Here is a 27882-nt window from a genome sequence, read left to right as displayed (position 1 = left end):
AGAGGATGTCAATTAGCAGCTCGAGATCCTCCAGTAAAAACGACGCCATGGCCAAAGACGGACATACCCTGGTCACGTCTGCATATTGATTATGCGGGACCTATAAATGGTTATTTTTACTTGATTATTGTAGATTCTTTTTCAAAATGGACAGAAATATTTAAGTTTAGACATCCAACAGCAAAAAACACTGTGAGTGCGCTTAATGAAATTTTTAGCCGTTTTGGAGTGCCAAAAACCTTAGTGAGCGATAATGGAACAGCATTTACTGCTCATGAATTCAAAGAATTCTGTGACTCACTAAATATTCTACATATGACAACACCTGTGTACCATCCACGATCGAATGGGTTGGCCGAAAAATTTGTAGATACGTTTAAAAGGGCACTTAAGAAAAATCTTACTACGGACACAGACGAACAATGTATTCAAACATTTTTAGCAATTTACAGGGTGACACCAAATCCTAATAATAATGTCAATTCTTCCCCGGCTGAGCTAATGTTTGCAAGAAAGATAAGATCTGTCTTCGATAGGCTGCTACCAGAGAAAAAGAAAGTTTTCAGAAAAGAAAACCTTAATACCAAGTGCTTCTCCCCAGGTGAAAATGTATATTTCAAAAATTTTCAAAATGGACGAAATCAGTGGGTTGAAGGTATTATCAAAAAAAGGATTGGGAGCATGGTCTATACCATCCAAGGATTAAGTTTTGTCTGCAAAAGACACAGAAATCAAATACGTCCCAGACTGTCTCCAAATGTGGAAGAGACACCAATGGAAACATTGTGCGATATTTTTGATATACCAAAACCAGCGTATGTACCGCAAACAATGAATATTTCGCCTGAACCGACCATACGGGCTGGACAGAAACCTTTACCCCGGGTAACGCTGACCAGAAGGAAAAGCGCAAGAAAGAGAAAAGTTACCAGGAGATTAAGCCCTGACCCTAAAAGGAAGAGGTATTTAAGCTAAAATCAGGAAGATTTCAGCTTCAGGGGGAGGTGTTGTGAAGGAACATAGCTGGCTATACACCGGTTACAAACTGTATATATATATTGGACTGTTGGGCAGACAGCGGCAGACAAGCAGTCGCAGTAAAACGGATAGTCTTACGTGTTGATTATCAGACTTTCTTCCCCATACTTGTTACTATGTACTTCTATTTACCTTAGGCGAGCAGCCTTACGTTTCTGTATTATAAATAAACCCCATTACCCATACCACTCGGTGTAACTCACGTTTGTCTTTATTTCCTAAGTATTTAGGAATATAACAAATTCGGTCATCCATTAACTGGGTCATGACAAAACTGAATGAAGGCAGTTTTGTCTTTGTCTTTCATATCAGCAAATTAGCAAATGGTGTTTTATAATTTTGGAATTGGTTTCAAATACACATGCATATATTCATACTTACCTACATGCATATATTCATGCATACATACATGCATAAATATATAACTGCATGATACATACATGATAACTGCTTCATTTATTGACTGTCTATGGTCCTGCAGATGGATTATTAGTTCCACAAACAAATTGCATATCTTTGAGCAGACTTAAAATTCACGTCGATTATTGGTATGTTTCATTTCACTTCAAGCGAAGTTTTCTTAAATAAAGAATGGTCCCTTCTTGAGGTTAACACTTGATCTCTATATGTCCCAGATAGTAGTCTCCCATATCAAAGTGGCACTGTGCCTTGTTTGGGGTGAAGATGCAATAAAAAAAAGGAGATACGCAGACATTCAAATATTCCATTAAAATTCTTCTTTACCATTCAAATACTGAGTTAGTAAAGAAGTTGAGGATTATTCCTTTCTCCTCAATTGACCATTTAAATATGTTATAGAATGCTTTTCTTGTAGTCTATTGGTATTACTGGATCCCAGGATAAGAATTCATCTAGTCTGTTGGAGTATCCAGCTTCATGCTGTTACTTGAGGTAACATCACTTGGAGAAGGTGCACCATTCCTTGTAAAAGCAAAGACCATATTTGGGTGGTGAATACTATTTGATTTTAAATATTTTAAATTTAAAGGTTGTCCTGACAGAGAGACATTAGACACTCGAGAACAGGACCTAGTAGGCATTCAACTTCTCTCCAGTAGTCATTCCAGTTCTCTCCAATAGGCATTCAACTTCTCTCCTCATCATTGTGGACTTTTGTGTGACGTTTAAGGCCACCAGTTGATCAGCACACTTTAGACCTGATCTATAATAACCAAAAAATTATTGCAAGAAAGAAATGGTAGATTGTCTTGCTATTTGCCAAGAACTTTGTAGCTAATTCTACCCTATCCGACCAAGGCCATCAACTCTCCATATTTCCTCCTATAACAGACAACACGCTATGCAACATACAAATATCTGTGCGTGATGTCGCCAAGCAAATCAAGAACTTTGATTCCAGTAAAGCAATTGGCCCTGACGGCATTCCAATTATAATGCTGAAAAAGCTTCAACCAGAACTTGCCCCCTACTTAAAAAATGCTTAAGCATTATCTTAAGGAGAATTGCTTCCCAACAGTCAGGAAAACCTTATCAGTATGCCCTGTATTTAAGAATTCAGGTGACAGGTAATCTCCCTCTCAGTACAGACCAATAAGTCTCCTGTGTGTCATGAGTAAGTTGCTAGAATCCATATTAAATAAAGAAGTAGTCAACCACCTCAGCAGAAATAACCTTCTTAGTGACATGCAATATGGTTTCCGTTCTGCTAGATCTACAGCAGATGTGCTAACGGTTATATCTCATAGGATTAGTGAATCTCTTGACAAAGGCTTCCTTTCTAGGACAATTGCTCTTGACATATCAAAGGCCTTTGATAAGGTATGGCATAAAGGCCTACTTCACAAGATTTCCAGTTACGGTATAACTGGAAATATTTTCTCAATTATTAAATCATTTCTCTCTGATAGGCTCATAAGGGTAGTGGTTGATGGGCAGAAATCAGAAGCCCACAGTATTAATGCTGGTGTCCCTCAAGGGTCCATACTGGGCCCAACTCTCTTCCTGATCTACATTAATGATCTCCCAAAACACATACTTAAATCATTCGTTGACATCTATGCTGATGACACGAACATCTATGGCAACGCATCAGAGGCCGTAAATGACAAAGTTCTCTCCGATTCTCTCTCCTCTGATCTTGAGCACGTAGTACAATGGGGGAAGAAGTGGCTGGTTACTTTTAATGCATCTAAAACCAAGCTTCTATCTTTACATCATCAATGCTCTGATCCCCATCTGGCATCAATTGAAATGGATGGCTCTCGTCTTGAGGAGGCTCCATGTTTTGACAAGCTTCTGGGCTTGACCTTTACTCCTGATTTGAAATGGAACATGTACAGCAAATCTGTTGCCAAGGTTGCTGGAAAAATTGTGGGATCCTTCTACCACTCCAGTAGATATCTCACTGCTGATGCAATTCTCTATCTATATAAAAGCCAAGTATGTCTAAGGATGGAGTACTGCTGCCATATCTGGGCAGGAGCTGCTAAAACAGCCTATCTTGCCTTGACAGAGTACAAAGTAGACTTTGTAACCCAGTGGGGGGATGCCGTTTTCTCTTCCCTGCAACCTCTCTCACACAGAAGGGACGTTGCAAGCCTGTCGGTGTTTTATCGTTATTTCCATGGGAAGTGCTCGTATGAGCTCCAATCTCTGGTCTCCCTCGCCAATCTTTCACGAAAAACACCCGTCTAGCTAAAACCACCGTCATTAATTTTCCCCACTCTTTATCTGTGCCTAAATCAAAACGTAGATTCCATGAACAAAGCTTCTTTCTTAGAAGTGCACGCCTGTGGAACTCTCTTCTGTTTGCCTTTTTCCACCTGACTACAACTTGGATGTCTTCAAGTCCAACATAAACAAGTTCCTGATGAACCGCCTCCTTAAGTAAGACACTTTATCAAATTTCCATTACTAGTGATTACTACGATATCATCCCACTGATTACTGTACATGCAATAATCCTTATCCCCGAGTGGCCTTGATAAGTGGTGATTTCCTTGTAAAAAAAAAAAAAGAAAAAAGATCATTAAGAGCATGATAAGCTGTAAATTTTTATTTTATTCTTTTTTACCCCAAACAAGGCATATTGCCTCTTAGACGTAAGCGGTTATTATTTGGGATCATGTCTAACAGGGGACTGGTGGTAATTTAGCAGCGAGATGTCTGTTCACATTACATTTAATCTTCTGCAGGTTAGTACAGTCAGGAAAACAAGAAACAGGGAGGTAATTCCAAAGTCTAGCAGTCTGAAGGAAGAATCTGTTAGCATAGAAAGCTTTTTAGCATCGAAGTATTTCTACAGTAAAGGGTGGAATTTTGCTGCTTGTCAGGTTAGTCGGGAGTATATACATTGAAGAGGCACAAATGTTATGAGTTCATCAGAGCACATTCCATTAAAGTGCTTGTAAAACAGGCACAGGGATGCAACATTGTGGTGATGGGACAGAGGTTTGAGCTTAGTTGACAGTGCAAAACCTATTAGATTTGAGTATTTTTAAAAGGCAACGTATGTATGAAATTTCTTCTAAGATATTCTCCTGCTACAAACTCTTCTCTGTTCCCTAAAAAAACGGGACATTTATCCTATATGTGGACTCCCCAACCTTTATTTTTGCCCATAGACTTATTCATTATTACTAATACCTTCTCTATTAGCGACATGTTAATGAAGACGGTCAATAACGTTGATATAAATGTTATAAATGGTCTTCGTCCTTTTTCTTCAAGTATACTTATACATATTCTTATTATGACTTGACTCAGCTCAGCTATAATTATACCGGAACACAATTTTTTGAAATCAAGAAGAACCGGCCACTTTGTGGGTGAGTAGGTTTTTATTATAGTTTCATGACTGACAATGAATATCGCAGCCAATCTGGTTGTAATCAACAGTTTTTATTTGCCTTACTTAAAAAGTATCCCAGATTATATATATATATATATATATATATATATATATATATATATATATATATATATCCATCATCCTCATCATCATCATCATCATCATCATCATCATCACCACCATCATCATCATCATCATCATTATTATTATTATTATTATTATTATTATTATTATTATTATTATTACGTTCATTAACTTCACAATGTTGTGATGCTTTACACTGTTTTGTTTTTGTTTTTTTATTTTCGCGCAAAAGCGGGATTTTACGCCGAAGCTAGTGAGCATAGTCAAAGATTCAATTAGATGGAAAGCACCTGGCGCACAGATGTTTGCTATGCCAAGCAGAACTGACTTCTGGAGTATGGTGATGTTGTACTTGATTCCTAAGGAGTTCAACTGTTTCTAAAGATCATCTAGAATTGAGCCAAGCGCACCTATGATGATTGGCACGATGGAAGTTTTCTTATTCCACAATCTAGCAATACCCACCCTAAGTTCCTGGTAGTGCCATAGTTTCTCATTCTTTTTGCCTGCTAAGTTTATGTTGTTTGGCCAAGCCACATCAATAATTTGGCATTCATTAACCTTTTTGTTCACAACTACCATATCCGGTTTCCTGTGAGTTATCTCTCTGTCACACCAAACCATGAACTCCCAGAGAATCTTAACGTCCTTATTTTTCTACTACCGCTTGGGACCACTTGTCCGTCACTTGGATTCCAATTATTATTATTGTTATTATTGTTATTATTGTTATTATTATTATTATTATTATTATTTATTGAATGATTTAAATAATGCTATGTGTATGTAAGTGTATAAGAAGGGTGCTAGCAATGTAGGATACTGGGATGGTGAAGTGACATGACATATGAACAAAAAAAAAACCCAGAAAAACAAAGGTCACATTTAAATTATAAATCTTTGCATATTTTTTTCCCCAAAATTTTTTACATATAAATCAGTAACTATGGACTTGCTGTTAAATATAATCAGGATGGTAAAATATATTTGATGATTGTATTCCTTGTTCCGTTTTACGGCATATCTTTGGTTTGTTTTCTTTTTGAAAAGGAGAGGTATATCTCGAAATTATATTATATGTATCACCTTGTTTGGGGTGAAAAAAAAGTAAAAAAGGAAAAATACATCAAAAAAGAAAAATGGATGCTGCTTGAATAACAGTATTACTGTGAGAAATATGAACGACATTTTTTTTGTTTTTGTTTTTTTGTTAATGTCAAGCCTTCTATTGTACGTCAAAAATCCACCAAGAAGTATTTCAAATGACTTCATCTTTAGACAAGCCTCTCAACTTGTTATAGACAAAATTGATTTCATACAAGTAACACTGGTAAATCCATTTTACTCCAGCGGTGAGTAGTTAGGGGTTAATGTTGAGATGATTAAGCAAAATCAGAATCAGGAAGCAGAAAAATTGAAATTTTTCAGGGTATCAGAATCAGAAAATAATTAGCTCAATTTCCGATTCCAAAAAGGATTCCTTTAATATCTTTTTAACTTAATTTTCCAATGCTGGGACTAATGATTAAATGATAAATGTGAACTGGGCCTGTTACCTTAAGTGTTCTACATCATGCAGAAAAATGATACGTCAGGTGTTGTGTATGGTTATTGTAAGTTTGAAGAGGATCATTATTTTTCTGAGACTTTCGGTGTAGGAGCTGACCCCTCAGGGTTAATACCACCAGAAAAATGAATAGAAAAAAAAACTTTAAAAAAAGAGTCTTCTTTCAGAAAGGTGTATTCCACCAAAAGTCTCAGAAAAATATTTTTTAAAAACATATTTGAATCATTTAATAAAATATTTAAATCATTTAAAAAAAATATTTGAATCATTTAATAAAATATTTTAATCAGTACTAAAATATTTGAATCATTTAATAAAATATTTTTATCATTTCAAAAATATTTTAATCATTTAATAAAATATTTTAATCACTTAATAAAATATTTCATGACATTTTTTCTCATATTTTCAAATTAATACAATAAATGTTTATCTTTCACTCCAAAAAAAAAAGATAATTTTCTTTCTTTTTTTAAATATAATTTTTTAAATTTTAGGTTGATGGAGACAGCAAAAGAAATTATACAGGAATCTCTTCCCATTAAATGTTTGGAAGCCGTCATCTTGGCTATGTATCCTTTTTATAAAAAAATGTTTTGAAAATTTTTTTTTTTATTAGAAAAACAATTTTTTTTTAAATTTGCATTTATTGCTATCATTTCAACACAAAAGAAAGTTATTTTTATTTTATCTTTTATTAATATGTCACCATTTACAACACGAAAAGTCGCTCAAGAATAAACGTTGATGAGATAGATGTTGAATGATGATGAACATTATGAGAGGATTGAAAATGATAATGGATTGAACAAAGTTTGATTACTTATGAGGGTGGTTTATAATGACCCTGACCCACTTCCCATAGCAGTAGAGCAACGAAACTTGGCACAGTTATTAGTCTTTATCTACATAGGAACCACCCAGAGTTATGCATTTCTCCCATCGTTTGATGAAGCTCTGAAGACCGTTTTTGTAAAACACCCCAGGTTGGTCCTTCAACCACGACGTAACTTCAGAAATCAAGGCTGCATCATCTGGGAAACGCTTTCCTTTCAAAAACAACTTCATGGCTGGAAGAGGTGAAAGTCAAAGGGTGCAAGGTCAGGAGAGTAGGGAGGATAGGGAAGGATTTCATAACCACACGCCCGTGCTTCTGATCTGGCGACATGCGAGTTGTGGACCGGAGCATTGTCTTGCAGGAAGAGGATACCTTTGCTGATCTTGCCCCACCTCTTGATTTTGATAGCTTCCCTTAATTTCCTCAAAAGTGAAGCATAATAGGCTCCTGTAATTGTGGTACCCTTTGTCAGGAAATCTGTCATCACTACTTCGTCCTGGTCCCAGAAGACTGTGAGCATGATCTTGCCAATGGAGGGCTGCACCCTTGCCTTCTTTGGAGGTGGTGAGTCCAAGTGCTTCCACTGCATTGACTGGGCTTTGGTCTCTGGATCATAGTGATGGACCCAGGTTTCATCCTGTGTAATCAGTCTTTTGAAAAACTTTGACTCATCTTCTTGGCACATCTCCAAATTCATCCTCGAGCACTCAACATGTTCTCACTTCTGGAATGGTGTGAGCAACCTGGAAATCCATCTGGCAGACACCTTATGCATATGCAAATGGTCATGAATGATAGTTTCCACAGACCCTGTACTAATCTTGACATATTGGGCTATTTGGCGAATAGTAATGTGCCAATCTTCCAAAATGGCAGCCTCAACTTGACAGACAGATACCTCACCAATGGCAGAAGGTGGGGGGGTGACCAGGTCTGGGAGCTGTTTCCGCAGACTTCCGGCCATGTTTGAATTCACGATGCCAGCGTTTTACAAGGTCATATGATGGGGCATTATAACCATAAGTTTTTTTCATTTTATCAAAAGTCTCCTGTTGTGTGAGTCCTTTCAAATACAAAAACCGGATCACTGCTCGGCATTCAACAGGCTCCATTTCACACCTGACTCAGTTCAAACACCTGTAAAACAGAAACCACAATTAGTTCAGAGCTGTAATTTGCCATATAACCCGTAGAGATATAAATCATTGCACCTGCAAAATTTCAGCTAGATCAGACAGCTGGAAGTGGGTCAGGGGAATTACTTATTGCACGCCCCTCGTGTTGTGCCTATATTTCCATCCAAACAGTTCACTATTATTTAAATCAATAATACAAGACTTGTGAAATATAGAGATATACTAGAGAACAATCACAACTACTTGTATGTTTACTTTGCATAACTATTTTTTAAACAGTTTGTAATAAATTAATGCTATTAATTTGTAATTTTATTTTCCTATTTTCCTATCTATGTGCGGTGGGATAAGTTGAAAAAGCAATAAAATGCTTGATCATAAAAATGTGCAAACTAAAATAACAATTATTTAAAAACTATACATCTTTGGAATCGGCGCGGCATTTGCAGCTGCACAGCAATGCTGCATCATATCATCCTCATCTCCTCATTCCCAAATTCTGACACACAAATACTTTTATTGTTTCAAATTCCTTAAACAGTCAAAAGATATTTAACAAACGGCTATCGTAACGTTGTGAGATTTGCCCTAAGTTTCAATTCACTTTTCCAAGAAGTTATTCATCGACATGTTGTGCTCGGAATTTACTGCAATGGCCAGTATGGGGCTCTCGGCCTGAGTCGCAGGAAGGAACTTATGTACAAACCATTAATATATGAGGTAAATAATTTTTCTTCACTTACGTATAAAAAATCTTGTTATCTTAAACATTTAAGCTCTGGAATGACTGCCAAATGTTTGCGATTAGTTTCATCTTTGCAACCAGTGTAAAGGCAAAAATAATACACCATATTATTTTGTTCTCTTCAGTTTTGGCTGATTTTATATTTTTATCTTGAAAATGCAAAATTTTTTCAGACAAAGTAGCAAATAAGGACCCCAAGTGACTTCACTGTGAAGAAAGAAATAAAAAGATTTTGGTCGACACTGGTTTGACCTTGACCTTCGCACACACATGACCTCTGCAGACAAATAAAACTAACCAACTTGTTCGGGCGGATTCTGTGGTTGGAATGCCTGCCCTTAAAATGTTTGATTTAAATAATTTATTTAAAACTTTTCTAAACATATAAAAAAAAAACACACTCGTGGTTGAGAAAATCTGCTTGAACAAGTTGGTTATTTTATATTTGTTTACAGAGACCATGTATGTGCATGTGTACGAAAGTTAAGATCAAATTGGTGTCAACCGAAATCAGTCTTTTTTTTTCATTCTTTGCAAGGAAGTAGGTTGGGGTTCATATTTCCTACTTCATCGATTTTTTTCTGTTTTATTTTGCAAATATATCAGTTTTTTTTGTTTTATTTTGTAATTATTGAATTTTTCTGTTTTATTTTACAAATATTGCAGTTTTTCTGTTTTATTTCATATATATTGCATTTTTGTTTTATTTTACATATATTGCAGTTTTTCTGTTTTATTTTACATATATTGCAGTTTTTCTGTTTTATTTCATATATATTGCATTTTTGTTTTATTTTACACGTATTGCGGTTTTTTGTTTCATTTTACGAATATTGCAGATTTTTTTGTTTTATTTTTACAAATAATGCAGTTTTTCTTTTATTTTACAAATTTTGCAGTTTTTCTGTTTTATTTTTGCAAATATGCCGTTTTTTCAGTTTTATTTTACAAATATTGTAGCTTTTTCTGTTTCATTAATTTGTTATCTAATTCTTATGAATTAGTCCACAGTAGATTTTATATTAGTACATTCCTTTGACATGTTTTTTTCGCAGTGGGGGGAGGGGACTGATCAGTCTCGAGGCTGGAAATTAGCTTTACTTTATTTTGATGTCCAAATGGTAATTAATGGAACATTATATTTTTGAAGAAAAAAAAAGAATAATTGTAATATATTTAAATTTGTTTGATTTTATTATTTGTAAAATAAAATGAAATAAAAGAATTTGTAATATATTATAATCCTATTTAAATAAAGCCGTCCAATGTATGCCAACATGTAAAACAAATGTTAAACTGATGATTATGATGATGATCATGATTTCCACTACATATAGAAAAATAATTTTTAGTTTAACTCACTTTCTCTAATTTTTAATATTTAGTCCTGCTTCATTTTTGTTAAAATCTGGGATAATGAAAATCCCTCCAATTTCCTGTGTGTATACACAGGAAGTTGGAGGAATTTTAATTCTCACACTCAGATATATTATCACTGCTACCCATGTACACTGAGAAAACTTTTTGTATTAAATAATTCATAATAATTTCATCTTTGTCTGTATGCTTTAATATTGACATGGGCATGTTTTTCAAGGCTTATTTTATACTGTTCAAATATTTGTGTTGACTAGTCTTTGTGCTGTAGCATTTTGTTTTATGTTTAAAAACTGAGTTTGTTGGAAATATCAATACAAAAAGTATATCACATCGAGTGGAGATTTCTTTTTTGAAAAGAAGATATACCTCGAAATATTATTTTAAAAATATAAAATAATAAAATATGACACCGTACCACCCTGATTCGATATACCACATTAGTAAAAAATATATATACTTGAAAATTATTGGATTCCTCAATATTGCCATTCCATCTAGTTACCATTGTCTCATATCAAATGGTGTCTTCAACCAAATTGCATTGGTATCTCCTTAAAAATAATTCAAATTCTTATATACTATGCACAATGTTTCAAGCAAACTACAACATCCTTATAAAAACGATATATGTTTAACTAACCGTCCTTACAAGGCATTGCATGGGTGGCAGAATTTGTTGTAATAAAAAAAACTATGGCATCAAAATTCAATAATATAAGAAAGATTTATTAAAGTAGTCGCTGATGGACATAAATTCTAAGCTCACAGTATTAACACGGGCATGTCTCAGGGATCTATCCTTGGCCCAACTCTCTTACTGATCTTTATCAACGACCTGTCAAAACACACTGTTCGTTCATTCATCGGCATCTATGCATACGATGCTACCATTTATGTGAGCGTATAAAAAGTATTAAGCGGTTACGATTAAAAAAATATTTGTCATTTACATAAGTAATAATCATGCATTTAATAGTAATCGAATCTTTAAATCAACCCCTGGCTAAATAAATTTGAAATAACAAACATGATTTTTAACGTCAAGAATGAGAGTTCAATAGAAACGTTGTTTTAATTTGAATAAAATAAAATATGCATCAAGTGCGCTTGAAAACCAAATCACAACATAATATTAGGAAAATAAACAAATATTTTAATTGTTTGAAATTTATCACAAATATATTTCGGAGGTGTAGACTCCATCTTCAGTGCGTTGTATTTTTTTTTTTTTTTTTTTTCTTCCCTGCCATGTTGTAAATTTGGAGTCTGTTTGTATAGAGCCGCGCGTTGTATCTGGTATTTTGAAATGTTTGAACTGAACGTTTTCTTAATATTACGCTGTGATTTGGTTTCAAGCGCACTTGATGCGGATTTTATTTTATTCAAATTAAAACACCGTTTCTGTTGAACTCTCATTCTTGACGTTATTCTCACATTACCTACGCACAGTTCAAACATTTCAAAATACAACCGCCAAATACAATGTGCGGCTCTATACAAACAGACTTCTTGCTCCAAATTTATAACATGGCAAGGAAGAAGAAAAAAAAAAAACACACTGAAGATGGAATCTACCTACGAAATATATTTCTGATAAATTTACGAAATATATTTCTGATAAATTTACGAAATATATTTCTGATAAATTACGAAATATATTTCTGATTAATTTACGAAATATATTTCTGATAAATTTACGAAATATATTTGTGATAAATTTCAAACAAGTAAAATATTTGTTTATTTTCCTAATATTACGTTGTGATTTGATTTCAAACGCACTTGATGCATATTTTATTTTAAACATGATTTTTATTTTAAATAAATTTGAAATAACAAACATAATTTTTGTTTTAAATAAATTGGAAATAACAAACATGATTTTTTAAAAATACATTGGGAATAACAAACATATATTTTGTTTTAAATAAATTTGAAATAACAAACATAATTTTTGTTTTAAATAAATTGGAAATAACAAACATGATTTTTGTTTTAAATAAATTTGAAATAATAAACATAATTTTTGTTTTAAATAAATTTGAAATAAGAAAAATGATTTTTGTTTTAAATGAATTTGAAATAAGAAAAATGATTTTTCTTTTAATTTTATTAATTACCTAGAAAAAAAATGTCAAGTAAATAATACAAAGTACAAAACAAAAATATCAACAAAAAAAATCTTTTAACCCTGTTTAAATGAAAAAGCTTACCGAAATAAACATTTTCAAAAATATGTTAAAAATAAAAAAAGAAAACGTTCGCTTAACTAATAGTTATAAGACAACTCACTAACCCATTTGTCTACGGTGATGGTCATTCAAATTTCTTTACTTAACGTATCTGAGAGATGAACAGTTCACATGCGCAGATGTTGAAATCGTTTAGAAAAAGACGATTTTATAGTCGTTAAGGTAGAAAAAAATGAATATTTTGTTCTAAATTTCACATATTAGGCATCCGAATCCCTGTCGTACAAGACAGTACCGGGAAGCATTCTTATTCAAATTGGATTTCAAACGTTTTAGCAAGACATACAAACAAACACACATACATACACACAGACGTTTGCCCTTTATTTAATAGACTGGCCTGGGTGCCCAGCGTTGCCCGGGTGTTTGGAGGTGTGTTGAGCAAAAAAAAAAAGTGGTAGTAGGCAGGCAGGTGCGAACCCCTATCGCGAAGGAGGAAGAGAATATGAAAAAAAAACGTGACGTCTTTGCTGTTGCGCTCATCGCCAAACCAGAACTGACGTATGTTTACATTAAGGCTAGTCAATTGAAAAGAGGGGATGACTTTCGAAAAAAGCGATCCCTCCCTCTTCCCTGAAGAAAAGTTCTCAGTTGCGGGTGAAGGAATTAATGTTTTTAGCCAATTTTTCGATATTTGTTGTCTGAAGAGTCTAGCTTCAAAATGATACCGATCTCGTGTAAATCCGTCCCCTCTGTCGAAAGTTTTTGCAAGACATACAAACATACATACATACATTTAAACAGCCAGGTAAGATTTATATTATAGACTAGTGAGGAGTACCCGGCGTTGCCTAGGTGTTTGGAGGTGTGTGTGGTTTTGGGTAAATCAAAACTACATGCGGCAAGCGAAAACTGTTGAATATTTATCTTCCCGAAGTCGAGCAAATTAAATAGACAGGCGAGCTCCGTTGTTAACTCTGAGATATTACGATTTACATGTGATATAAAAAGTTTTAAAAAGTTGTTAGGCGACCGACCGCTTCTCTGAAAAAAGCCTTTCTTGGACATACACAAAAAGCGAACATACATTTTTGCTTTTATATATCTAGATTAACGAGGGGTACCCGGCGTTGCCCGGGTTTTTGGAGGTGTGTGTGAAAACTCCGGGGGGGGGGGTAAAATAAAAAAGTTTTGGTAGGTAAGTATGAGGATCGAACTCGAAGCCTTGAGGCAAAGTTGTAAATTAAAGTGTGAAAAAAAATGAGTGCAACGGTTTTAACCATTGGGCCACCGCAAAATGCTAACGGAAACATGTTTGAATTTATTCAATTACTTGGAATTGCAGGTGCACGTTTTAATGACATAATGAGGTCAAGTTTGCCTGCGGGATAGTATTTCACTTACTGCGAGAACGCTTTTTTTAATTTTTATTTTCCCAAGATGTTATAGGAAAAAGACTAACCCACATGCGGCGAGCGACAAATGTTGAATATTTATCTTCCCAAAGTCGAGCAAATTAAATAGACAGGCGAGCTCCATTGTTAACTCTGAGATATTACGATTTATATGTGATATAAAAAGTTTTAAGAAGTTGTGAACCAACCGACCGCTTCTCTGAAAAAAGCCTTTTGTAGACAAACAGAAAAAGCGAACACACATACACACATACATACATTTTTGCTTTTATATTTATAGACTAGCGAGGGGTAACCAGCGTTGCCCGGGTGTTTGGAGGTGTGTGTGGTTTTGGGTAAATCAAAACTCCAGGGGGGGGGGGTAAAATAAAAAAAAAGTTTTGGTAGGTAAGTATGAGGATCGAACCCTTGAGGCAAAGATGGAAATGAAAGTGTGAAAAACAAAAACGTGCGACGTTAACCATTGCGCCAACGTGGCATACTGACAGAAACACTTTGAATTTATTTAATTACTTAAATTGGCAGGTGCACGTTTTAATGATTTAATGAGGTCAACTTTTGACTGTGGGGTAGCATTTCATTTAGTGCGGGAATGCTTCCCCCCCCCCAAGACATTGGGGGTAGGGGGAAACATTATAGGAAGAGGCCTAACTTACATACGGCGAGCGAAAACTGTTGAATATTTATCTTCCCGAAGTCGAGCAAATTAAATAGACAGGCGAGCTCCATTGTTAACTCTGAGATATTACGATTTACATGTGATATAAAAAGTTTTAAAAAGTTGTTAAGCGACTGACCGCTTCTCTGAAAAAAGCCTTTTGTAGACATACAGAAAAAGCGAACACACATACACACATACATACATTTTCGCTTTTATATTTATAGATAAATAGATATATGTATTAGATAATGTTTAACGCTATCAATCATTTACAGTTTTATTTCTGTAAGGAGTTTTATACGTAAGTGTCTGAATGCATTGCCCACCCCCAGGGATTGGAGTATGCCGTTGAGATCTCTCCTTACAAGATCGATATGATCATATCAAGATTTATTTTATAGAGAAAGTGATACCTTAAAAACCATGCATTTTCTCACTCATAATAATCAAGACTTGCATTTTACTTTCAGACTTTGTATGAACTTATCATGAATTTCCAGGATTCTTACAAGGAATGTGAGTTGATAACCAACCATGATAATGTCATTATTTACACGCACACACACATGCACACACGCACATGCATGCACACATACGCACACACGCACATGCATGCACACATACACACATACACCTATTGTTATACTAAAGCTATGGAAAAAAACAGAAACCAAGAAATGCCTTCTCTAGGAATTTAAATGTGTCAGAGATAAAGAAATCTAAACGTCCATAAAAAAATGTTAGAGAGTTTTAAAAAATGAATTTACGGGTGTATTTTCTGACGGACTGGGTTGTTGTACAAATACTGGGGTAAAATTTGAGCTAACGAACCAATGCAAGACCAGGATTCAAACCAAAAATAAAAGTCTCATTTTCATCATTAGAAATGATAAACAACACATATAACAAATCACTTTCCTTAGAAGATTTGCATTTCGGTTTGAAAGTAGCCCCGAATTTATTTCAACAAATTATGGATACGATGCTAGATGATTTGGATTTTTGTAGTGGCATACTTAGATGACATTCTGATAAAAAGCAGAAATGTGGAAGAATACAAAATTCTTATTTGAGAAGTATTCAAGAGAATAGAGAATTACAGAATTAAAATGATCTTGAAAAAAATGTGAATTCAGCATGAACAAAATCGAATATTTGGGTCAAATACTGGATTATAGAGGAAGAAAACCTAAACCAAATTGAACGAAAGTTATAAGGTACATCTAGACTGGATTAATATATAAAAATTACAGCCATTCCTAGGGTTAGCAAATGACTAGAGTATGTATATTCCAAAAATGTACAAATTGAGAGCACCTTTTAAATGAATTTCTAAGGAAAGGTAAGAAATAGTAATGGACAAAAGAATGCAAAGAATCGTTCAAAAAAAAAAAAGTGTTTATTATCGAATCTAGTTCTGGCACATAACGATTCCCCAAAAGGAATAAATTGTAGTATCAAACGCAAGCAAATATGCTTTTACAGAGATTTGAAGATGGATCAAATAAATCAATTTTCCATGCTTCAATAGCCTTACTACCAGCTAGAAAGGAATTATAGTGCGATAGAAAAAAAAAAAAGTTTGGCAATTGTGTATACCATTAAAAATTTTACAGGTTTATTCATGGTAGACCATTTGTTCTTACAAATGGATCACAAACTACTACCGTCAATATTTGGTTTAAAAGAGGACGTGTCAACTCATACAGCAAATAAAAGTAAATTTCCATCGTAGTCGGGAGAACGTACGTAAGACAGTAATGAAGAAAATATAGGCTGGCATTCGCTAAAATTTTCAAAATTCAACAAAAAAATTTCATAAATAAATAAAAAATAAACAAACAATTGTGTCTTTTCAGTGATTCTTTCCTTTGGTCATTCGAATGTAATTTACCAAGATATATGCTCTCAAGCACTCACTGAACTTGTTATTTGTAACAATTCAGACTATATTATGTAACATTATGTTACATAATATATGTAACATGATGTTACATCATGTATGTTACACAATATATGTGTTACATTATATATCTTTATATATAAAAATGTAAAGTTGGTTCGTTCTAAACGAATAAAACCCTATTTCTACGTTACCAATTTATTTGAAATTTTCAGACAACCCATCTTTAGAGTCGAGGTATGTTTTTATGTTATTGAAATAAATTTACCTCGCGAATTATTAAAATATTAAATAAAATAAATATATTTTTTTAACCGTTACTGCGAATCTGATCTGTTGATAAAACTGAACTTCCGGTTCGATTAATTTCACAGCCACGAATTGACGAAAGATTTCATTTTCTGTTAACTCGATAAGTAAAAAAAAAACAAAAAAAAAACTTACTCATGCAGAGAGTTATCCGTGCTGAAATAATGTTATTATTTAAAAAGCCATTCTTAACATGGGGAAGGGAGGGTGTTTTGTACCTATTCTGTACTTTAACCTTACAATTGAATAAAAACATCATAAAACTTTAATTAAACGTGGAAAACGATTTTTAAAAAATAGCGCGGATCACTCTCTGCATTAGCACACACACACACAAAAAAAAATAATAATAATCCCATATTTTAAAAATTTAAATTCATTTATGTACTTACCAATTTTTTAAATTTTATTTATGTTAAGGCTTTTTACTCATGAAACATTACGTTTTAATTGTTTATTTTATTTTCACGGCATTGTTTACATAAAAAAGTTTGTTTTAACTTTTTCTAAACTGTTTTATTTTTACGACATGCCTCAACGTATTATAAACACCCTAACCCCCCCCCCATGTTAAAAAAAAACAAAAAAAAACGCCCTTCCATAAACCTCGAAAGCCGTTCTTTACATGGGGAAGTTAGGGTGTTTATAATATGCTGGGGCAAGTCGTAAAATTAACGAAATTGCTATCTATTATTTATTGCAAAAATTGCTTGAAATTTATTTATTTGACAAAAAGAATACATTTTGGTACTCCTTGGGCGTTGAGTTCCATGGCGACCAGTAGAAAAAAAATAATAGTCGTTCCCTTAGTCTCCCACCTCACCCCGCACGTAACATATTTTATTTACTGACGTTGCCGTAACTAAACGATTATTTGTCACATTTACAAACATTTATTTATTTATTTTGAAAAAAGTTTTACTTTTTTATGAATATTAAAAGAAAAATGGGTACTCATGCAGAGAGTGATCCATGCTGAAATAATAACGTTATTATTTAAAAAGCCATTCTTAACATGGGGAGGGGAGGGTGTTTTGTACCTATTCTGTACTTTAACCTTGCAATTGATTAAAAAAACAAAAACACGATTTAAAAAATAGCGCGGATCACTCTCTGCATTAGCACCGAAAAATGTTACTAAACATTTATTAATAATTTCTCACTTTTACAAACATTTGATTTTAAATTTCTTTTTAAATGACGACTTTTATCGACTTTTTTTTTTAAATATCCCCCCCCCCAATGGTGTTTATTCCGAAATCCGTTTTTAACATGGAGAGGTTGACGGTGTTTATTCTGAAAGCCATTATTAACATTTGTGGAGGTGGACCTAATGTAGAAAAAAATAAATAAATAAATTAAAAAAAAAAACTAAATCATTTACTGATAACTTCTCACTTTTACCAATATTTTTTAATTTACATGCGCGGATGAACAAATTGTTGAATAGTGCGAAAACAAAACATTTAGGTCCACCTCCACAATTTTCTTTTTTAAATGACGACTTTTATTGATAAATAAATTTACTTCTCCGCAACTTTTATTGATAAATAAATCTACTTCTCTGCCACTGCTTTTTTTTTTTAATAGTATTTTCGGGTGGGTATGCTGACAACACATATCAGTTAAATTTTGCAAATAGCCCCCCCCCTCAAAAAGTGGTGTTTATTCCGGAAGCTGTTCTTAATAAGAGGAGGTTGGAGGGGGGTTTATAAGCTGGACCTAATCTAAAAAAAAAAAAAGTTGTTTATGCGCACATAAGCAACTATTTTTTTATTAACTTTTTTTTTTTTTTACTTTTTTATTTAAAAATTAGTAAATTTCAATGAATAGAATAATAAATCATTTATCATTAATATGTGTTTTTGGTTTTGTGTTGAATGAAACTTTTTTTTTTCATTACAACAATAATGAACCAATTTAAATATTCCGGCATGCGTTTAAGGGTTACGAAATTATCAATAAATCGTTTAGTTACTAAGCCAACGTCAGTAAATAAAAAAAATGTTACGTGCGCATGCATTAGCCTTGACTGGGGGGGGGGCTAAGGGAGCGACCATTAAATAATTATGTTGGTCGCCATGGAACTCAACGCCCAAGGAGTACCTAAAGTGGCACTTATGTACTTATGTTACCGTGTTATTTTTTAAAATAGTATTTTCCTGTTAAATTCAAATTTTACAATATGTTTTTCTTTTATTAATTTGTTAAGTGAAAGTACAAATAACCCGGTCGGTTTCTAATGCGAGGAAAATCTACCCTCCCCCCCCCCCCCAAAAAAAAGGGGTACTCTGGATAATAACAAAACATTAAAATTGCCTCAGTCTCGAAAGATTTCTTTTCTACTGACCGAGGAAAAAAACGGTGAAGTGTAGTTCACCTTATGTTTCTCTCCCCCTCTCTCAATATCTCTCTCTATCCATCTCTCCCTTTCCCTCTCTCAATCTATCTTTCTCTCTATATCACCCTCTCCATCTCTCTTTGAGCCCCTTTCTCTCTCTAACTCCCTCTATCTCTCTCCTTTCCTCTGTTTCATCCCTCTCTGTTTCTAACTCTCCCCCTCTCTCTGTTTATCTATCAATCCCTTTATCTCTCTATCTCCTTCTCTTTCTCTATTTTCCTCTCACTGTCTCTTTTCTATCTATATATCTTCCTCTCTATCTGTCCATCTCTAATCCCTCATCCTATTTTAGTCTCCTAAATTAATTACAGTGAATAAGGCATTGTCAAAACATGGATAAATCCTATTTTAGTCACCTAATTTACTGACTGTGAGAATAGAAGTTATTTGGAAATTACTGCTACCTTGAACAGCACCAGAAGTAACTGGTAAAACCTTTCTAATTAAATTGATTTTGGCAGCCATTTGGTAACAAAATGACATAGCCTTAGCCCTTGCTGCATGAGGAATACCTGCGACCTTGCTGCCAAGTAGAAGAATTATTTATTCTACTTTAAAACATTCAATTTTTCAAAAATCTCATGTTCGACATCTCCAAAACATCCAATATGGGGGAAAATATTGCAAAAATGCAAACTTATTGTTTAGGATGAATGCACAATGGTACGCAAAAAATCACTTGAGGCTCTTGCTCGATCCATGGAAATGTCAGACCATTTGGGAATGCAGTAATATTGCTTGCAGGAGATTTCAGACAAATGTTACCTGTTATTCTTCAATCAACACCAGCAGATAAAATAAATGCTTGCCTAAAATACTCTACTTTTTTGTTCCATGTGAAGACATTAAACTTAACTCAAAATATGCATGTACAGTTGCAGACTGTTCGATCCGCACAAAAACTTTTGCATCACTTGTGGGAAATTGGGTACGAAAAAGTACCAGCTGATCAGAGTTAAGGGCAAAATTCTTTGACTTTTAACTTCTGTAATTTCTGTAATTTTATTTCATCAGAAGAATAGTTAGTTTAAAAGGTTTTTGCAGATATTCAAATTATAAGAATTCCATTTGACTGAGTGAATGAGCTATTCTTGCAGGTCAATACAAAGATGCTCATGAACTTAACGCTATAATTAAATGTAAAATTCCAAGTGAGGTAGTCAAATACAACTCCATCGACACTGTTGTGAAAGCAGATAAAGTGGTTAATTATCCAACAGTTATATTTGCCAGGGATGCCACCACATGTATTGCAACTGAAATTTGGTGTACTAATTATCATGTTGTGAAATATAAACCAATCCAAGCTTTGCAATGGCACATAGCTTGCAGTAAAAAAAAAATTAACAAACAATATCATAGAAACAACAATCTTAACAGGACCTTTCACAGATGAATATATCTTCATTCCATGCATTCCTATGATTCCACCGGATACATCATTACACTTTAGCAAATTGCACTTTCCAATTTTATTGTCATTTGCAATAACCATCAACAAAGCACAGGGAACAATCTTTACAATTGTGGGCCTTACAGTTACACACTGACTGTTTTTTCACATGGACAATTTATGTTACATATTCAAGAGTCACCAAACCGGAAAATCTCTATATCAGCTAAGAAAATGGAACAACAAAAACTGTGTACCCATGCAAAATGGAAATCTAAACCTATAAGAAACATGCTTTTTCTCATTTTGGAACTTTTTCCATTGCACCAATTTGAGCCACAGCAACGCGTGGCAGGGTACAGCTAGTATATATATAGTTTTAAAAAGGATAAGTGGAGTCATTATTAGAATTTTGAGGAAGATCGATGCGGAGAAAAAAATAGACACGAAAAATAGTCAAAAGACTATTCGACTAAAATAAAAAAAAGAAGAAAAAAAAAGAACTTCGAGGTACCTTTCGTCCGACACTTGTCAAGAGATGACGTCGGCAGCGATTAAAATAAAACAATTTACACATAATTGGAAATGAAGGCGAATTGAGGGGTACCCCTCCCCCCAAAAAAAAGTTATAATTAGAAAAAATATTGGGGGGGGGGTCATCCCTCCCTTCGCCTTCATTTTCAATTATGTGTAAATTGTTTTATTTTAATCGCTGCCGACGTAATCTATTGACAAGTGTCGGATGAAAGGTACCTCAAGGTTTGTTTGTTTTTTAGTCGAATAGGCTTTTTGACTATTTTTCGTGTCTATTTTTTTCTCCCCGCATCGATCTTCCTCCAAATTCTAATAATGACTCCATTTAATCTTTTTAAAACTTTAATAAAATTTTGTACCTTTACATATATATATATATATATATATATATATATATATATATATATATATATATATATATATATATATATATATATATATTATGTAACATTATGTAACTATGCGACAATTTGGAGATATACTTAAAAATATATAGTTTTATATGAAGTCAAGAATTATATATCTAAATATATATATATATATACATATATATATTATATATATATTATAATTATACATATATTACACACACACACACACACACACACACATATATATGAATGACTACTTCATTTAATTACATAAATTAATATACAAAGTATAATTTTATGCATGAATTTTCAGTATTTACTTCATCAGTCCTCAATACATAGATAGAGCTAGGTAGTAAGTCATGAAAATATATATGGCAAATAAGCAACACAATAGCCTTCCTAGATATACTGATAAAGATTAAAGACAATAGCATTATCACATGCATGTACCGCAAACCCATAGACACCCAACAATACATACACTTTAAAACTCACCACCCTAAAAGCTGCATAAAAGTCATTCCCTACACACTAGCACGTAGAATCTGCACCATAGTTATGGACAAAAACCTTCGGACAATCTGACTCCAGGAACTACGAATGAATCTAAGAAAAAGAAAATACCCATCACAACTTATAGACAAAGAGATCCAACTGAGAATCCCTAAAGAACGAAACAAATCCTAACATACGTCTCCACACACAACATAAACAACCCTGAGCTCTTCACAGAGATAATGAAAAACCTCATCCTACTTAACCAAAACAGCAAATTAAACAACTTCCTTAAAATAATAAAAATAATAAAAAGCAAATGCCAACCTAAAACACATACTTACTTCATCCAAACTCAATCAAGACACAACAAAAGGAGTCACAAAATGCAACAAACAACGATGTGGAGTCTGCAACATAGTATTAGAGGGAAACACATACACATTCACGAACCCTATACAAACATTCAAAATTAAAAAGACCTAGATTGCACCTCAAAAAATGTGGTCTATGTAATAAATGTGCAGCATGCAATAAATCCTACATAGGCGCCACAAAAAACCTAAGTAATAGAGTAGCCCTACACCGATCCAACATCAAAATCGCAGAAAATAGACACCTGCATGTATCACAGCACATACACACATGCAGTGGAGGCAAATTCGAAATAATGCCAATCTTCCAAATTGACAACTACTTCTACTTACTAACACAAGAAAAAAACTTCATAGCAAAGTTCAACTCCACTTTAAACATCTCCCAATAATTATACACATAGATAGGCAAAACACAAAATACACTTACACGCATGCATGTTTAGACAACTGCGCACCCTCACATATGAAACAAAATAAACACAATAAAGCATGCACGCACTTTCACGGGTGCACACATCCATACCCAGTATAATACCATTATCCTAAACTAAACAAACAATTAGAAACAAAATACACCACTCTACCCACACCTAATAAAAGAAAATCCTTCTAGACAAAGAAAACTTTAACCAATAGATGTATGGTATGTGCGTGGGTGTGTGGGTGTGAGTGCATGTGTATATATATATATATATATACACACACACACACACACACACACACACACACACACAGGGTGACCCCCCAAAAAACGGGCCCCGTGTACACTTTGTGTGATATCTCCTTTATTTATTCACCGATTGCCCTTATTTTACAGGACATGGCAGAATCAATGACCATGAGTACACCAAGACCCCAGTGGGAGCTGAGACAAAGACTACACTGTGTTAAATTTTACTACAAGACATGCTCTTTTAAGAAAACCCAGGACAGTTTCATGCGTCAGTTCGAATGTGAAAAGGCTCCATCCAAAAGCAGAATTCAGAACTGGGTGGACTACTTCGAGAAGTATGGGACCGTGGAGAACCTGAACACTGCTAGAGAGAACCGTCCAAGCCAGTCGGGACGTCCCAAGAAGCGAACAGCCAAGCTGGTCGAAAGAGTGAGAGAGTCTCTCCAGCAGAGTCTGAAACGCTCTGTGCGTAAGCAAAGTCAGTCCCTCGGTATGTCCCGTGAGACTTGCAGGAGAGTGCTGGTGAACGATATCAGTGCTTACCCATACAGAATACAGACGCTGCAGACCCTTACAGCCTCAGACAAGAAGCAGAGGAGGGCTATGGCAGTCAAGATGTTCAAGAAGATCGAGGAGACACCAAGTTTCCTTAACCTCCGTTGGACCTCAGATGAATCCCACTTCCATCTTGATGGAAAGGCGAACTCCAAGACAAATGTCTTCTGGGGGTCCTCCAGACCCAATGAAGTAGCTACCAAGCCCCTGCACTCTCCTAAGTGCACGGTGTGGGCTGCAATCTCAGCCAGAGGCATCATCGGACCAATCTTCATCGATGAATCTGGCACAGCAGTGACAGTCACCAAGGAGCGGTATGTGGAGGTCCTCAAAACCTTCAAGAGTGAGCTCCAGACCATCTACCCATAGCTCATGAGAAAGTTCTGGTTCCAGCAGGACGGAGCAAGTTCTCACACCTCAAACCTGTCCCGAGATTGGCTGAAAGAGAACGTTGGAGGCCGAGTGATCATTCTCAAGACTGATTTTGAGTGGGCACCCCATAGCCCGGACCTAAGCTCCCCAGATTTTTTTCTTTGGGGCTGTCTTAAGGACAGAGTTTACGCAGGGAAAACCAGAACCATCACGGAACTCAAGGAAGCCATCAGGGAGGAGATGAGAGCCATTACCAATTCAGTCTGTAAGAACGTCATGGACAACTTTGTGCTGCGCCTCAAGAAATACACGGAGCTAAATGGAGGCCATCTAGAACATATGCTGTAGAACGTAGAAAAAAAGGCCAAAGACCCTAGTGTTTTGATGTGATGTTTTGAATATAATAAACTAGTTATGACCAAAGTTTCATTTCATTCGGACAAAACACTAAGAAACGAGGTCTAATTAGAGTTGGGGCCCGTTTTTGGGGTCACCCTGTGTATATATATATATATATATATGGGTGGGTGGATGTGTGCACGAATGTATATATGTGTGTGTATATATGCATGTATATATAAGGGTGGGTGGATGTGTGCACGAATGTATATATGTGTGTGTATATATGTATGTATATATAAGGGTGGATGAATGCATGCGTGTATATGTATGTGTGCGTATGAGTGAGTGCCCCTACATGTCTCTATATGTGTACGTGTATGTATGTGTATATGAGCCTACATGCGTATGCGTGTGTATGTGTGTATGTATGCATACATATGTGTACGTGTGGGTGTATATGTATGTGTGTATGCGTGTGTGTGTGCATATGTATCATCAGTTATCTATTCTTCATCCTGTTTGTATGTGTGCTTGTACTTATGTTTTGGTGACTGAGTGCATATATACATATGTGCTTTTATTGGAAAAGACAAACAAAACTTTACCCAATATGTATGTGGGGTGTATGTGTATGTATATGTATGTGTGTGTGTCATTGTGGGTGCATGTATATATATATATATATATATATATATATATATATATATATATATATATATATGGGTGGGTGGGTGTATGCACCTATGTATATGTATGTGTGTATTTTTATGTATATATATATATATGGGTGGTGGATGTATGCATATGTATATGCGTGTATATGAATGTGTGTGTGTATATGTGTGCCCCTGCATATGTCTCTCTATATATACATGTGTGTGTATATGTGTACATGTACCTGCATGCATATGCGTGTATGTGTATATGCATACATATAGGTATATATAAGTGTGTGTGTGTGTATATGTATGTGTGTGTGATTGTGTGTGTGCGTGAATGTGTATATATCATCTGTTACCTATATTCCATCTTGCATGTGTGTGCGTATGCTTATGTTTAGGGGACTAAATACATGTATGCATGTGTATTTTGATTGAGAAAGACAAAGAAAACTTTAACCAATATATGTGTGGGATGTGTTAGTGGGTGGATATGCCTGTGTGTATACATATTTTTTTTATGTAAGTATGTGCCTACATGTGTATGCGTGTGTGTGTGGGGGGGGGTGCACATATATATACATATATATACATATATATGTGTGTCGTATGTATGTATGTGTGTGTGTGTGCATAGATATCAAAAAAGAAAGAAAGTCATAAAAAAACATAAAAATCTTTACCAAATGGACCAAAAGGAAAAAGCCCCTCCCTTCCAAATGAACTTAACTCTGATTGGACCCCACAACACGCTGACCATTGGCGGCAAAAAGTCTAAGACTGACATTTCTCTGAAAAACACACTCAGAGTCATTAGATGCAAAATGTTCTCCAGAATAACATTTCAACCCTTCACTTAAAACTTTATATAAAAATATATCTGAAGAGAGCTGTACAAAGCTTGAAACTCATTATAAAAATATTTTAAAATAAAAAATGATAAAAGGCTGAAAACCCACAATTGTTGATGGTTACACTCTTTTAAATATATATATATATATATATATATATATATATATATATATATATATATATATATATATATATATATATATATATCATAATTTAGTAATTTTAATTTTATGATGCGAAATGGTTAAATTTAAAATCTAGAATTTTTATTATATGCAAGACAAAGAATACATTTCAATAAGTATATTTACTTAACTTATAGGCTTTCGATGTTTACCCATCTCCTCAGAGGAAAAAGTATTAGCAAATATTATAAGGGTTTATACCTAATTTGCTAAATATAATAAACATAGAAAATCATAATTAAAAGTTTTTAAAGTTTTTAAATCATAGAGTAAGGGAAATTATATATTTGTTCAAAATGAAAAGGATATTGAACTTCATATCCAAATTTTATGGTAAATCCTGAAGTGAGAGTTATATGTGTATTAAAAAAACATCTTCACTGATATAATAAAATATTTACCGGATATCTCATCGAACCAGAAGAGAAACCAAGGAATTATGCCTACTTCAGATTGTTACCTTGTGCCTTAGAAGATTTATGATATGCCTTGTATCTTTTTACTTCCCTGCTACCAAAAACTCTCAAAGACAATGATGATTCTGTTTGATATTGGGCGAGTAGAGGTTACTAGTAAATAAAATGGCCGGTTGAGGAAATGAAAGATCAGATGGGGTCAAACTCGCTGGATTCGAGGCTCAGATTGCTAGGAATTAAAGGAAACGGATAAGATATCACATGACTCAAAGAGAGTGTGGGAGAAAAAGGAAAAGTCTGTTTGAGAGCACGCAATGGACATGTAAAATGATATGAGCTGACAATGATTACCAAACGGCGATTTTTTTTCTTTTTTTTTCTTTTTATACTAATGGTTCACCACTCACCATGGCCAAAAGCCACTCCAAGTTAAGGGTTAGTGTGATTTTCAGTTGAATGATGGAATAGTCTTATCAAAAGAATCGAGAACGCTGATTAATTGGCACAACAACTTGGTAGATATTTACTGACATTGAATTTGGAAACGACCACAGGTGATAATTTGAAAAGATATATGTGTGTATATATATATATATATATATATATATATATATATATATATATATATATATATATAATGCTTTGAATATTTTACTACTTGATTTTCTTTGTTCTTTCTCTCAACAGATTGTCATAAATTGCTGAAGGTTAGAATTGGATTACCAATTAACCATAATTCTTGCAGTTATGATTATATAATTTGGAGAGTAAGTATTTAACATTGTTTACTCATCATCATCATCATCATCATCATCATCATCATCATCATTAATAGGATAGTGTGTGTGTTACTTATTTTGTGTGCGATGCTTACATCCGAGTGACTGCTGTTTAATTGTTATGGACTTCCATTTCTTGTAATAAATAATTTTACCAAGAATTCTTCATAAGTTTTGGTTTCAGTTTCGATTATAGCTGATGGCACTTAAGTCATCTATTTTTTGTATGAATAATTTTACCAAGAATTCTTCATAAGTTTTGAAATCGCAACTTTATAATATATAAAAATCGATAGAACATTAACTCTATAATAATATATATGAAATCTGCATGAATTAAAATATCATATTTAAGCATACTTTACGACCGAGCTA

At 34.1% G+C, this 27882-nt stretch overlaps 1 protein-coding gene across 6 annotated transcripts in view; it reads left to right on the top strand.

Annotated features, from left to right (window-relative positions):
- Positions 1 to 27882, top strand: part of LOC145260509 (tubulinyl-Tyr carboxypeptidase 2-like) — a 99917-nt gene that overhangs the window by 54997 nt on the left and 17038 nt on the right. For 5 of the 6 annotated variants that reach the window (XM_080118631.1, XM_080118635.1, XM_080118630.1 and 2 more), the window contains exons 4-8: positions 4791 to 4847; positions 7019 to 7093; positions 9044 to 9215; positions 15359 to 15404; positions 27416 to 27495. In XM_080118631.1, the coding sequence (XP_079974757.1) occupies positions 4791 to 4847; positions 7019 to 7093; positions 9044 to 9215; positions 15359 to 15404; positions 27416 to 27495 (430 nt within the window). Of the gene's footprint in view, positions 1 to 4785; positions 4848 to 7018; positions 7094 to 9043; positions 9216 to 15358; positions 15405 to 27415; positions 27496 to 27882 lie in introns of all 6 variants that reach the window. The other variant, XM_080118634.1, reaches the window with a different exon arrangement.

This window comes from Euprymna scolopes, chromosome 36, assembly GCF_053919585.1.
Source record: "Euprymna scolopes isolate OS-2025 chromosome 36, ASM5391958v1, whole genome shotgun sequence".
Taxonomy (NCBI): Eukaryota; Metazoa; Mollusca; class Cephalopoda; order Sepiida; family Sepiolidae; genus Euprymna; species Euprymna scolopes.
This window is presented reverse-complemented; position numbering and strand designations above follow the sequence as displayed.